The sequence below is a fragment of the Bison bison genome, unplaced genomic scaffold (assembly GCF_000754665.1).
Source record: "Bison bison bison isolate TAMUID 2011002044 unplaced genomic scaffold, Bison_UMD1.0 scf7180017864172, whole genome shotgun sequence".
NCBI lineage: Eukaryota > Metazoa > Chordata > Mammalia > Artiodactyla > Bovidae > Bison > Bison bison.
In genome coordinates, this window is record NW_011494744.1 from 1930418 (window position 1) to 1944660 (window position 14243).

General features: G+C 37.7%; 1 protein-coding gene across 4 annotated transcripts in view; it reads right to left on the reverse strand.

Moving 5' to 3' along the window:
• The window catches only part of EXOC6 (exocyst complex component 6), a 194042-nt gene that overhangs the window by 133863 nt on the left and 45936 nt on the right, over window positions 1-14243 (reverse strand). For all 4 annotated transcript variants that reach the window (XM_010842197.1, XM_010842194.1, XM_010842196.1 and 1 more), the window contains exons 2-5: window positions 5776-5947; window positions 4468-4515; window positions 4289-4379; window positions 1566-1611 (exon numbers count right to left, since the gene is read on the reverse strand). In XM_010842197.1, the coding sequence (XP_010840499.1) occupies window positions 1566-1611; window positions 4289-4379; window positions 4468-4515; window positions 5776-5947 (357 nt within the window). The remainder of the gene's footprint in view (window positions 1-1565; window positions 1612-4288; window positions 4380-4467; window positions 4516-5775; window positions 5948-14243) is intronic.

The following is a 14243-nucleotide window of genomic DNA, read 5'->3' on the forward strand; positions in this document are numbered from 1 at the left end:
ACAGAATTTGTCTGCAATGCAGAAGACTCAGGAGTTGCAGTTTCAATCCCTGGGTCAGGAAGATCCCACGGAGGAGGAAATGGCAACCCACTCAAGTATTCTTGCCTAGAAAATCTCATGGACACAGGAGCCTGGCAGGCTACAGTCTATAGGGTCGCACAGAGTTGGACATGACTGAGCATTCACACACACCATGCACTAAATATGAGCACTCACCAGGGAATCACCAGACATCTACTTATTAGCTGCAAAGAGAAAAACATACCTTTTCTTAAGCCATCCCCTTAAGCAAATGATCAAATTTAGGATAATCTAGAAATAATCTGATAGCACATGACTTCTGTTGCTTTAATATCATTTATGTTGTACTCTTACCAAAAACATTTAATCTGAATCTAAACATGATAAAATAAACAAATCCAAAATGCCCCGGTCTAAAACTAATCTGAACTCTTTCATGAAAAACAAAGCAAAGTGGGAAGGCTGTTCTAGATTACAGGGACAAAAAATATATAAAAGACATTTGGGGGACAAATGGGGAAATTTACATATAAGTATTAGATTATGAAACATCTGAAGGAATACATAATGCCCCAAGCTTGAAAATAGTGAAGCAACAGTAAATTTAGTTATTTAAAGACATAAATGTAAACACCAAAATAATTTCTTAAAAAAGGGAAAAGTTTTTGACCCTAGGAAGAAGGACTAGTGAATGGCAAGAAGGGAAGGTGATGTCTCGTCTTTCTTTTTTTGCAACAAACACACAGAACTATTAACTATTATTTAAAATACGAGGATGTACAACTTTGATAGATAATATATATTAATAATATATACATAAAATAAAAGACTCTTTCAGAATAGTTTGTGGGTCATGTATTAGGAAGGAATAAAATCATTCTACTAATTAGTACCAATTGATAAAGTCCAATAAAGTTCAATGCAAAGCATTACACAAAGCAGTACATATACAAATCTCTTGAGTATATATTTGCATATAATGCGCTGTGATAATTAAGTAGCTATTAATAAACAAGAAGTGATTATTTCTCTGTTTCAAGCATGTCTGATTCTAATTTTTCTATACAATTTAAAATTGTTCATCTTTAAAACATTTTAAACATAATTATACCTAACGCTCCTATGGCGATCCATAAACTAGTTTAAATCATCTTTCATCTGTCATGTATTCATGTGTATTATAAAACAGAACATGAACTACACAGTCCAGATTGTTAATATGTAACTACCCACACTTTGCTTTCACAAAATACACACTCAGCCTTTGACTGTATGCAACATTAACATGTTAATATTTTTGCGTTCTTGTTCAGAATACTGTCTTTCATCAGTATTACCAACCTTTGATATGTAAGGGCAAGGATCCAAAAATAAATGGATAAGGATTGCTGTATTGAAAGACCCTGATTGGTAAATTGCATTAACAAAGAACAGTTAAACATAGAAAGCAAAACTTCAGATTATTCACTATAATTTACAGTCATTTTCTTTATGCTTTCAGTAATAGGAAAAAACCTCTTATTAAAAACAGGAAAGAAACTCACCTTTTTGTACTCATCTGTTCTTTTAGCTTACTGTACATTTCCAGCACTGCATTAAAAAAGAAAACTTATTTTAGCTTTCCAAATTAAAAAAGTTAATATTGAAAGATGAAAATAAAGCAGGGAAGAGCATACTGTAAATTCAATAATTTTCTCTGTACTTTGATTTAGGCTTATATTTTCAAATAAAATTTTATACTTCAAGTAAATGAAAACATTTTAGTTTCTGCTTATATTGAACACTCTATTACATAAATTAATACATTATATCGAACTGGCAACACTTGCATAGGCTGACACCTAAAACTGAGACATCAACCTAGTAACAATTATCCTAATCAAAAACTTACTAATATTTCTTGCTGCAGTGGAAGGAGAAGTGTGGTCTTAGTTACTTGAGAGAGAAAGTTGAGCAATAGTGAGATTAACTGATTTTGATTCAATATACTAAATAAATAAGGTAACTGCTGTAGCTCATGAAACAAAATTTTACACCAAATTCACAGAAAAAGAAAAATCTCAAAAGTTTACAGCACAGAGTAAATTATAATAAAGGCATAAAGAAACGTAACAAAGTATCTTTGTTTATAATTTCCATCAAAGGCTCAGAAATGTAATTATTCAATAAAATTGTTAGAAGCTTCAGCAAGAAGACACACTGCCACCAAAAAGGTCTCAATGCAACTATGCAGAGTACCACTCATCCTTAGTAGAATTTCGAGGTATAAAGCAGGTGAATTACTGTTAGGTCATTAAGCTAGCTCACATTTTCCTAGACAAGAGAGATAGACACATTTTTTTCCAGATTTTTTACACTTTTATGGCTACTCCCTAGGGGGTTTCAAGTTCACAAAAGATATTGTTTAATTGTCTGAAAAACCATAAAAACTGCAGTGGTGGCTATAATGAACCAGCCCTAACTCTGCAGACCCCATGTATATCTCTATCAAAGTCCCTTTATTGCAATGTAATATATCTCACATTTTCCATCCAAAGCATTAGAGTGAACACATAACCTAGGAAAAAGCCTAAAACTGCTGCTACAACTATAAACTTGTTTTGAAGTCTATTTTATCTCAACAATTCATGTAAATTTCACATCTACCTTATATTATTTCCATATTGTTTTCACATAAAAATAATACTTTCCCCAAAATAACTAACTACAACACCAGGAAAATTCATTGTTTACCCTGTGACTTCTTATATCCTCTCTTACCCCTCTTAATCTAAGGAGGAAGTTAGGCAATTATACAGTAATGGTTTGTTTGTCTTTATTCACATTAGACAGTAGGATCCTTCAGAGCTGGGACAACATCATTTTCAACTTTATATTTCTAATATCTACCATAATGCCTGACACAGAAAAGTATGTACGAGTGAATAATTAGATAGAAGGATGGATGGAGGGAAAGTGGTGGTTCTGGATGTGGCTGTTAAGAACACAATGTTTACATGAACTCAGATTTCCTGTTCAGCCTTGAGAGTAAAGACAGTAGCAGTAAAAAACTCTTAACTTCTACTTCCCTTTATTTCTCTATTTCAAACAGCTCATTAGGGTTGAATAAGCTGAATTTACTCTTCCTCATTCCATGAGAACCCAATTTTTTTAGGCTTACTTCTTACAGTTCAAGGACAAAGCATTCAAACTTAAGAGGCTGTGTTCATGACTATTTCAGTGTATATGATGGTGGCAAAGAGGTATTATTAAGCATTATTATAAGGAACTAAGTTTCCAACCCTAAAATCTAACACAATAAGTAGGTATTTTATTTACTCAAAGTTAAAGTGCACATATCCCTGGTCCATCAGAAATTAAGATGAGCAGAACTTCAGTGACAATGAAAAAAAGAAACTTTATTCTTACAAGTCAGCAAATAACTTTTCTTTAGCTAATACAATATGCTAATGTAATGTAATGTAATGTGTAGTCTAAGCTAAATTTACATTATGTGAATATTATACAAAGCACCTTATTCTATCTCCCTGGATAGGGAGGTTCAGGTTCCTTCCTTACAAAAAAAAAGTTAAAAAATAGGACACTGAGATGGATTTAGCTTACTATATTAAGAAAAAGAAGTCATCTACCTGTTTCCTTTTTTTGAACAGGGTATATGCAGGTAAAGAAAATACTGGCTAGTTTATTCAGAATTTATTTGCAATGTCCCAGTAGTATATGAGTCCTAACAGAGAGACCAGAAAACTCAGAAACCTAGTAAGTCAGTCTTCCCAAAACATAGGAGAGAAAGGCAAGACTGAAAAAGGGAGAATATGTGGCACTTCTGTATGTTATCTACTAGTAAAATGAAATTGGGAGCAAAGACCAACTGCTTAAGTGACAAAAAGAAAACAGTGGAAAACTAGAGGTTTAAAAAAGTAGGCAAATTAGGAAAATGAAAGAAAATGGAATCAAAAGACACTCTCCATGGGAAAGTATTCTGCGGGGGGAAAGGAGGGGTTGGGGAGGGACAAAGGGCAAACTAGGCTGAAAGGGAATGAAAAGGTAGAGGCTGTTCTAGGAGACTGATGTGACAGACCATCAAATAGGCGCCTTATAATACGGAAAAAGATGAAAATGCAGGGAGTAAAGTAGATAGGAAGGAAAACCATGGGCATTGGGGGAACAATCACCACGTAATCTATAATTCCTATAATGAAGAATGATTAAACACCATTAAATTACAATTTCACCAAGCTGAATGTTACATTACAGATGTTTAACTCACCTGGAAGGCATAACTGTAATTTTTCTACTACAGTTGTAATATTCCTCTGCTGAATTCTACACCGAATAATATCTTCTGTTTGGACTATCACCTTAAAGAGAAGAAATGCCCGTATTTAAAACGAACAGTTAAATTGCATCCACATATTGAATACACAAAAAAATAAATCATTTTCTCACCTCCTTTCCAGCATCTTGAAATCTTCGGTTGGTATCAGTAACTTGCACCTTAAAAATAATTTCACCTTAGTTAGACAAATATGCATAAAACTGCCCTGATGTAACTGCTCACCCTTGTAATCAGATCATGCTTCATGAGAAACTTAGAACAAAGAAATGCAAATTCAAATTAACTCTACAGCTTGAACTTGAACTTTTGATTGAAAAGGGCTTTTGTTAACTTCAATTACTTATGACAGTTCTTTTTAACAGATTCTGTGGCAAACTTCTCAAATTTAATCTAGATTTTTGAACTTTACTTGCTTCTCTAAGTCTGTCAAACAATTCAAATCACTGACCCAATTGACCAGTGGTCCCTTTTTGATAACTTCAATGAGGTCTATGTGCCATTCATTGTCTGTAGGAAATGGTGATTGCATTTTATGGTAATTAAACATTCATACTTTGCTGAATGCAAACACTGGGTGGTTGATTAACATCAAACACGGAAATCTCAATCCACAGCAACATTTTAATGCTGCAGGTGCAGGCAAAGCTCAACCTCAAATTTTCCCACATATTAAGTGACTCATTAGGTCATCATAGTAAGGAAGCACATTCTGGTTTATTAAAAATCTCATTAATTTCTGAACAATGATGCTCAGTGACCTCATTGATGCCGTATTTGGTCTCTTGTTATCTGAATATCCTTTATATAATGGTTTTCTAATCATAACCTTTGGTGAACCAGGGTCGTTCTGTCTGCTAAGCTCTCAAAATGTAAAGAAAGATAAATAGGACAATTCTTATAACTAAATACTTTATATTCTGACAGAACAAATCCAGGTCTTATTTCATAAATAATGTTTTAGCTGTGTGGTAGAAAATGCAGACCAACTTGCTTTAAGAAAATTACACATTGCTATGAAGTGAAGAAAAAAAAAGTTTCACTATTATTAAATAATTTGGAAAACACAATCACTTATCCTAAGTTTTTCCAAATTTTCAGAAAATAGTTTTTTATCAAAAAATTGTACTCATTGTCACTTGAGAACTCTAAAACCCCAAATGAGGTCCTTCACTGTGCAAATTTTTTTAGTTCATTTCTTGTAAGGAAAGAAATCCTGTTAAGTCAATGCATTACCAAAAAAAGAGAGAGAGAGAGGTAACTCCTGTCATCAGCATAACAACTTTATTAATAAAGCATTCCCAAATATGTATACTAATCCACTTAAAAACAGTACATTTAATAATAATTTGTAAATATGCACTATAAATATGTAAGTGATTTGAGAGCAAAGGTAAATAGAATTTTAACATATTTCTTACCTTAAGTTTCTCTGCATCAGTCCTTACTTTAAGGAGTTCTGTTATAGCATCTACAAAACCCTGATGATGAAAATTACACATCTTTTCAATTTCCTTGTCATGATTACGGATACAAGCATCTAACTTTTCCATAAACTTCTTGTGTGCATTTGGTTGGTCATCATACACAGACCTGTACAGACACAAAAAGAAAGCTATCATTAATTTCCCAGTTCACCAAAATTTCTTCATTAAGCTCAATCTCTACAAAAGCTGATATTTTAAAATAAAATCTCTGAACAAACAAACTAGGTTGTTAGTAATAACATCAGTAGAAACAGTTTGGAGAAGGCAATGGCACCCCACTCCAGTATTCCTGCCTGGAAAATCCCATGGATGGAGGAGCCTGGAAGGCTGCAGTCCATGGGGTCGCTAAGGGTTGGACACGACTGAGCGACTTCACTTTCACTTTTCACTTTCATGCACTGGAGAAGGAAATGGCAACCCACTCCAGTGTTCTTGCCTGGAGAATCCCAGGGACGGGGGAGCCTGGTGGGCTGCCATCTAATGGGGCTGCACAGAGTCGGACACGACTGAAGCGACTTAACAGCAGCAGCAGAAACAGTTTGGGTGAAAAATACTTAATTCCTTTTGAACATGTTAGTATTTAAAGAGACACAAGTCCTCTAGATATATCACTAAGTATCTGGAATTAAAGGTCTGAGACTTAAGAGATGAGCCTTCAACACACTAGTGCTCAAAAAAGAATCACTAACTGAATGATTAAGGAATGAATAAACAAACTTCTGCTTTCTACAGCATTTATTATGTGTCAGGACATATTCTGAGTGCTTTATATATTAACTCTTTAATCCTCACAACAAGCCTATAACATAGAAACTGTTATTACCCTCACTGACTTACAGATAAGTTACAGATTATGTAAACTGTCGTAGATTCCACAACTAGCAAGTGACAGCTAGTTGCAGTTGTGGAATGAACATGAACATGGGATCTGAATCCTGGTAATGTGGCTCCAGAGTTCATATTCTTTTTTTTTTTTCTATTTTTTGGCCATGCCTCATGACTTGTAGGCTTCCCTGATAGCTCAGTTGGTAAAGAATCTGCCTGCAATGCAGGAGACCTCTGTTCAATTCCTGGGTCGGGAAGATCCCCTGGAGAAGGGATAGGCTACCCACTCCAGTATCGCTGGGCTTTCCTTGTGGCTCAGCTGGTAAAATATCCACCTGCAATGCAGGAGACCTGAGTTCAATCCCTGGGTTGGAAAGATACCCTGGAGAAGGGAAAGGCTACCCACTTCAGTATTCTAACCTGGAGATTTACATGGACTATCCATGGGGTCTCAAAAAGTCCAACACAACTAACTGACTTTCACATGACTTGTGGGATCTTAGCTCTCTAACCAGGGATCAAACTGGTGTCCCCTGCCATGGAAGTATGACGTTTTAACCACTGGACCACCAGGGAAGTCAACAGAGTCCATACTCAAGTACAAGGCCACACTGCAGTCACCACAATGTTCTCTAAACACTGTGTTTACACTCCTACTGTATCTCAGGTCCTGCGGTCTTGACACCAAGGGACTTCCCCATCCACTATGCACAAAAGGATTAACCTTACCCAAAGAAACATTTGGGTCTTGCTCCCAACTCCTGGGCAGTTTAGCCTTCAGAATGTCCTGCCTGATAGATGCCTCTGTTTACTTGGACAATGCAAAATGGTCTAAGTGCTGGGAAAGACTGAAGGCAAAAGGAGAAGGGGGTGGCAGAGGATGAGAAGATTAGATAGTATCACCAACCAATGGACACGAATTTGAGCAAACTCCGGGAGACAGTGGAGGACAGAGGAGGCTGGCATGCTATAGTCCATGGGGCTGCAAAGAGTCAGAAATGGTTTAGCAATTGAGCAACAATATGACTTACAATGTGATTTACAGTTAATGGGGGCAAGGGGCCACATGCGATCAGTTCTGGAGGGGCTGAAGACTAAGGTCAGCAATTCAAGCAGTCGGCCATGTCTATGGAATCAACCCCCAGGAAAAACCCTGGACACCATGGCTTGGGAGAGGTTCTCTGGTTAATAATACTCCATATGTGTTACCATGCATCATCACTGGGGGAAATTAGTGCTGTCCACATGACTCCCGGAGGAAAAGACAACTGGAGCTCCCCGCTGGAACTCTCCTAGACCCCGCCTGACCTGCCTTTGCTTGTTGTTAATGTTAATCTATATCCTTTTGTCGTAGGAAATAGTAACTGTGAGTGTAACAGCTTTGCTAAATTCTATGAGTCCTCCTAGAAAATTAATGAACCTGAAAGCAATCTTGGGGACCTTCCAAAAATGTGCCCCCCCATCTGTTGCCCACTGTTGAGGTTCAGTTCAAGTCCCATTTCCTCCAGCAGGTCTTTTGCAATTATTTCCATGCCAAGTGAGGAACTGAGCTAGAACTAGGCTCTGATCTTGGATGTCTTCTCTTTTCTACCTATGCCAGTCTAAATCTCTTCTAGGCTTGGAACTTTAAATTCTATAAACATGGAAGGTGAAAGTGAAAGTCGCTCAGTCCTGTCTGACTCTTTGCGACCCCATGGGACTATAAGTCCATGGAATTCTCTTGGCCAGAATACTGGAGTGGGTAGCCTTTCCCTTCTCGAGAGCATCTTCCTAACCCAGGGATTGACCCCAGGTCTCCCAGATTGCAGGTGGATTCTTTACCAGCTGAGCCACAAGGGAAGCCCAAGAATACTGGAATGGATAGCCTACCCCTTCTCCAGGGGCTCTTCCCAACCCAGGAATCGAACCAGGGTCTCTTGCACTGCAGGCGTATTCTTTACCGACTGAGCTATGAGGGAAGCCCAAACACTATATAAACACTGACACCTCCCAAATTTGTATTTCTGGTCCTGACCTCTCCTTCGACCTTCATACTCGTGCATCTCTCTAATCAAATGTATGATAAGCATATCAACTATGGCCAAAATGAATTCCTATCTTCTTTCCCAAACCCTGGTCCTCCCATGGCCTTCCCTCATCTTAGTAAACTCCATTCTTCTAGTTGTTGAGGCAAAAAACCTTGAAATCACTCTTGACTATTCTTTCTCTCACCTCCCCACTAAAGCAATCCAACCACATCTCACTGCTTCCCCACTGGTATCACCCTGGACTAAGCCATCCATGTGTGTTCCCTAGATTATTCCAGACAGCTTCCTAACCGGTCTCCTTGATTCCACCCTTATTTCTCTTCAGTCTGTACTCAACAAAGTAGACAAAATAATCCCACTAAAAATAAAGTCAAACCCTGTATCTTTCTTCTGCTCAAAACTCTTTTTCTTACAACAGCCTGTAAAGCTCTATGTAATCCTGCCCATGTTATCACAGTGACCTCATCTCCTAGTACTTACTGCACACCAGCAGCACTGGCCTCCTTGTGTTCTGAAACGCACCAAGCACGCTCCTGTCCTGTCCTTTGCACATGCTGTTTCCTCTTCTGATCACATTTCTCACACATGGCTGCCTCCCTCAGGTTTTCTGGTTTCCTTGATGAAGCCCTTTCTGGCCACAATATCCACATTATAAACACACACACACACTATTCCCTTTCCTGCTTTTTTTTTTTTCCTAAAATGAAGGAATTCACTTCGTTACTGTATCACTCTTACCACTATTTAATATACTCTACTTCACACTTTTGGTTTTTATTTTTGCTCACTGGAATGTAAGCTGCAGGAAGGCAGACGGTTCTTGTCTGTTTTGTTCCCTGCTGTACAACCAGCCCTAGAATAGAGTCCCTAGTGTAGCAGATGCTAAGAACTGATAGACAGACAGATGGACGAATGGATAGATGGAATTAAAAACATCACTTAGTAGCTGTTCAACCTCAGATAAGCCACACAAATTCTCTGAATCCAAATTCTCTCAAAAATAAAACAGGGATTAAAAAAGTATCTACATCAGAGAGTTATAAGGATTAAATTAGCAAACATATGAAAAATTCTTAGCACAATAACTGACACATAGCAAGTACTCAAAATACACCGGCTACTATCACAGAATGCATGTAAGAGTCAAACAAATCCCTGTTAAATAAGTGAACCATCTGCCGAACAATTATGTATGGATAGCAATATCAAATACCTAACACTCAATTATCCATGCTGTAGGGGCCGACTACCAGTAACACCTGGCATTTGTATAGGGACTTTTGTAATTTTAAGGTCTAATGTTTCATTTGTTTCTTACACCATACCACAGAAAATATCATTGCCTCCTTTTCACAAATGAGGAAGTAGGCCCAGAAATACTAAATGACTTGTTCAATGTCACTCCCAACTCATGCTTTTCCTACAATGAATATACATAGCTAACAAGAACTCTTAATTAAACTAACAACATTATCCCAAAGAAAAATTCGCGTTAGCTGACATGCGTGCATGCTAAGTTGCTTCAGTATTGTCCAACTCTTTGCAGCCCCATGGACTGTAGCGCACCAGGCTCCTCTGTCCATGGGATTCTCCAGGCAAGAATACTCGAGGGGGCTGCTGTGCCCTCCTTCAGGGGATCCTCCCCACCCAGAAATCAAATCTAGACCCAAGTCTTACGTCCCCTGCATTGGCAGGTGGGTTCTTTACCACTAGAACCACCTGAGAAGCCCACAACTGACCTTGGTATGCTATAAACAAATTTTTATCTCATAATTGTGAACATGTGTTACATTTCTTTAAGTAATATATATATATTATATATATAAGCTTATATATATATATATAAGCTTTTCTAAGATTATTTTTTACGTATTTTAATAAAAGCTTGATATTTATCTGAATCAAAATATCAGTTAATAAACAGAATATACAGAAAAAACTTCCTCTTTTTTTTTTTTCCCCTATCACTGCTGTAGCAGTGTAGCAAAAAACTAGCAAGAGACATTTCAGGACTGCCCTGCTACAATGTCCCTCCAAAGGAAAGTTTGTGAGGTGATACTGTTACCTCTTTTAAAAAATGACAATAATATATAAACGGAAGAGAAACAATGGTTATTTCCCAGAAGTCTATTTTATTTTAGAAAGTTCTTTAAATGTACCCTTTAGTGTATTTTTCCAATTTAATCTCTAGAGTTTTAAAAAAAAAACAACTTTCATTTTATAGTAATTCAGGACACAACCTGTGCATCTATTATAGCATCTATTTATATATATGTATACACACACACACACATAAATGGTTATATATGCTGATATATGATATTTATATACATATATATGGGTATGCTGAAGCCGAAGCTCCAACACTTTGGCCACCTGACGAGACAAGCTGATTCATTAGAAAAGACCCTGATGCTGGGAGGAGAAGGGGTCGACAGAGGACAAGATGGCTGAATGGCATCACCAACTCCATGGACATGAGTTTGAGCAAGCTCCGGGAGTGACGGACAGAGAAGCCTGAGTGCTGCAGTCCATGGGGTCGCAAAGAGCTGGACAGGACTGACAGGACTGAACAACAACAATGGGTAAAATAATGTATTACAGCATATATATTAATACATTTAACAGCAGTATAATTATTATAGCAGGTGAACACTTTTTTTCCTACTGATGTTATTAGAATGTAGAAAAACAGTAGCAGGACGTATGTTATACCTATTCTCCATTAACAGAAAACCAAAGCCTGAAATGGGTGCACTGTTCACATTCCATGCTTTGTGCTATTAGAATAGAACTGTAAATCCCAATACAGGAAATTTTAAAAAATTAAAGAATTAGTATTGTGAATGAGAAGAGTAGGTCTCGATCTGCCTACTGATAAGTCTTAATCTTTCCTGATCCTTGGTAACTATCTACTCCTGAGTACAAACTGCATCACAAGCTGATACAACCACTTGTATCAACCAAAATCCGTATCAATGAGATCATTCTGAGCAGAGTACACAGAAATGGGAAGTCAAGATAAAGAAATGTTCTAAATCACAGAAATCCGTTACATTTAAACAAAGTATTGAGGGATCAAGCAAGTGCCAGAATGCAAACTTCATCACAGTTCTCAGGTCTTTGATATTCTCAGGTCCTGAAAAGAACCCTAGAAAGTTCATAGTTCTGTCTTTCTCAATTTAATAGTTGCAGCACAAATCTAACCAAACACAAGTACTCACAAAGGCATTAATCAATACATGTAGTTGATTTAACTCTCTACCCACGGTGATGAACAGTAAGAAATAACTACTCTGACAGTAAAAAAGTGAAAGTGAAGTCGCTCAGTCGTGTCTGACTCTTAGCAACCCCATACACTGTAGCCTACCAGGCTTCTCCGTCCATGGGATTTTCCAGGCAAGAGTACTGGAGTGGGTTGCCATTTCCTTCTCCAGAGGATCTTCCAACCCAGGGATTGAACCCAGGTCTCCCGCATTGCAGGCAGATGCTTTACCATCTGACCCAGCAGGGAACTGCTCTAAACGTGTGCTAATAAGGCCAATAACAAATAGCTAAGTGAATAGAGACAGGAAGGGAGAAAAGGTGGATACGTATAAGAACATTGGAAAAAGGAAGAAAAGAAAAGCAATTTTTACTTTAAGAATTTTCACACAGCAAGAATTACCACTCTTTTCTCTGAAGGAATCTATGCTTAATTACAGATAATCTGGAAAGAAGGTGTAGGAGACAGATATGGAGAGAAGCAGCAGCAATTTCCCCCAGAGACTTAGTGGACTAACTGCTGCTGCTGCTGCTGCTAAGTCGTTTCAGTCGTGTCTGACTCTGTGCGACCCCGTAGACGGAAGCCCACTGGGCTCCCCCGTCCCTGGGATTCTCCAGGCAAGAACACTGGAGTGGGTTGCCATTTCCTTCTTCAATGCATGAAAGTGAAAAGTGAAAGTGAAGTCGCTCAGTCGTGTCCGACTCTTAGCGACCCCATGGACTACAGCCTACCAGGCTCCTCCATCCATGGGATTTTCCAGGCAAGAGTACTTGAGTGGGGTGCCATTGCCTTCTCCATAGTGGACTAAAGAGGAGTCATATTCCACTTCTGGCTTAAGGTGGTAAAGATTGCCAAAAAAAAAAAAACAGTTACACATGACCATGTACTCACTAATAAGTGATTTACTACAGCTTAATGATGCTATAGATACTGTCAGCATCCCATTTTACAAATGTAGTTTGGGAATATTAAGATTTTAAGTCCAAAATCACAGAGTAGTGGGATCAAGATTTAACCTTAGGTCTGCTGCTGCTGCTGCTAAGTCGCTTCAGTTGTGTCCAACTCTGTGCAACCCCATAGACGGCAGCCTACCAGGGTCTGCTGTCCCTGGGATTCTCCAGAAGCCCAGTGCTCTTAACCATTGTTTTAGACAGCCTCTCCAGTCAGAAATGGTGATAAGCACCATGAGAATGCAGAGAAGTTAGCAGCATAGAAACTAACCAGATCACCTTTGAAGATCAACAATTGAGAATGACTCGGTAGGGAATCCCTGATGTGCACTGTTGCACCCATCAGGTAAAATCATCTGATGAACAGAAAAAGGGGATGAGAAGTGAGGCATAGCTAATTGTTAGGCAGTATTAAATTACAAACGCAAGAAAATAAGGAGGAACAAAGTATGAAGAGAAAACTGAGGGCCCGGTGCTTGGCTGACCTCAGCTGAAGGGGCTCTGAAAAACATATTTTTGTTTTTCCTTTTTATGTCTTCAAATGATAGTTACCATTCTTTGAAATTTTCATTTGCAGGGCAAGAAGGAAATACCATTCAGCATTATTCATTCTCCGAATCCTAAACTGGTTAAGCAGTTGTATCCATCTAATGAGTGTGCTAGATATACTGCTGTTCTAAATTTTCAAGCAGAATACAATGTTAATGAAAATAAGCTTTTCTTCTTTCAAAATGTCCCCAGGATTTTATAATGTCTCTTGGCAAACCTAATCAAATTCCTATAAATAAATACAGATATGACAAACCCAGATAGAGTGAACATTAGAAAGTCAGTAAATTTTCCACGACCCTCATCCACTACGGTTGCAACTTAGTGCTCCATATATAGATAACGACTTCAGTATAAGAGTCCTGTCATCACTTCCAAAAGCTTAGCACAATAAAATCTAACTTCTGACAAAATGTAATGCTAATCAGACAAAAATGCAGATAGGAAATCAATTTAAAAGAGATGACTTTAAAACTTTGCGAAGAAAAACAAAGATAGACTCTGCTACACTATGATTTTATTTACATTTTTTTTTTTTTTTTTCTCATTAAACTTTTTTTAATGGGTCTCAAATTCTGTGACAGATTTTTGGTCAAGTTGTTTTCATTAAAAAGTACTGATTTTAAAAACTAATAACTTAAACTGCCACACACAAAACATATGGTCCACAAAAACATTCTCCTTTCCTTCTGAAGGTTTTACGATGCATTGTTATCATTAACCAGTCTTTTACTATTAAACTTAAATGGCCAATTGAGACAAACAGTTCTGAGACCGTTCTTCCAC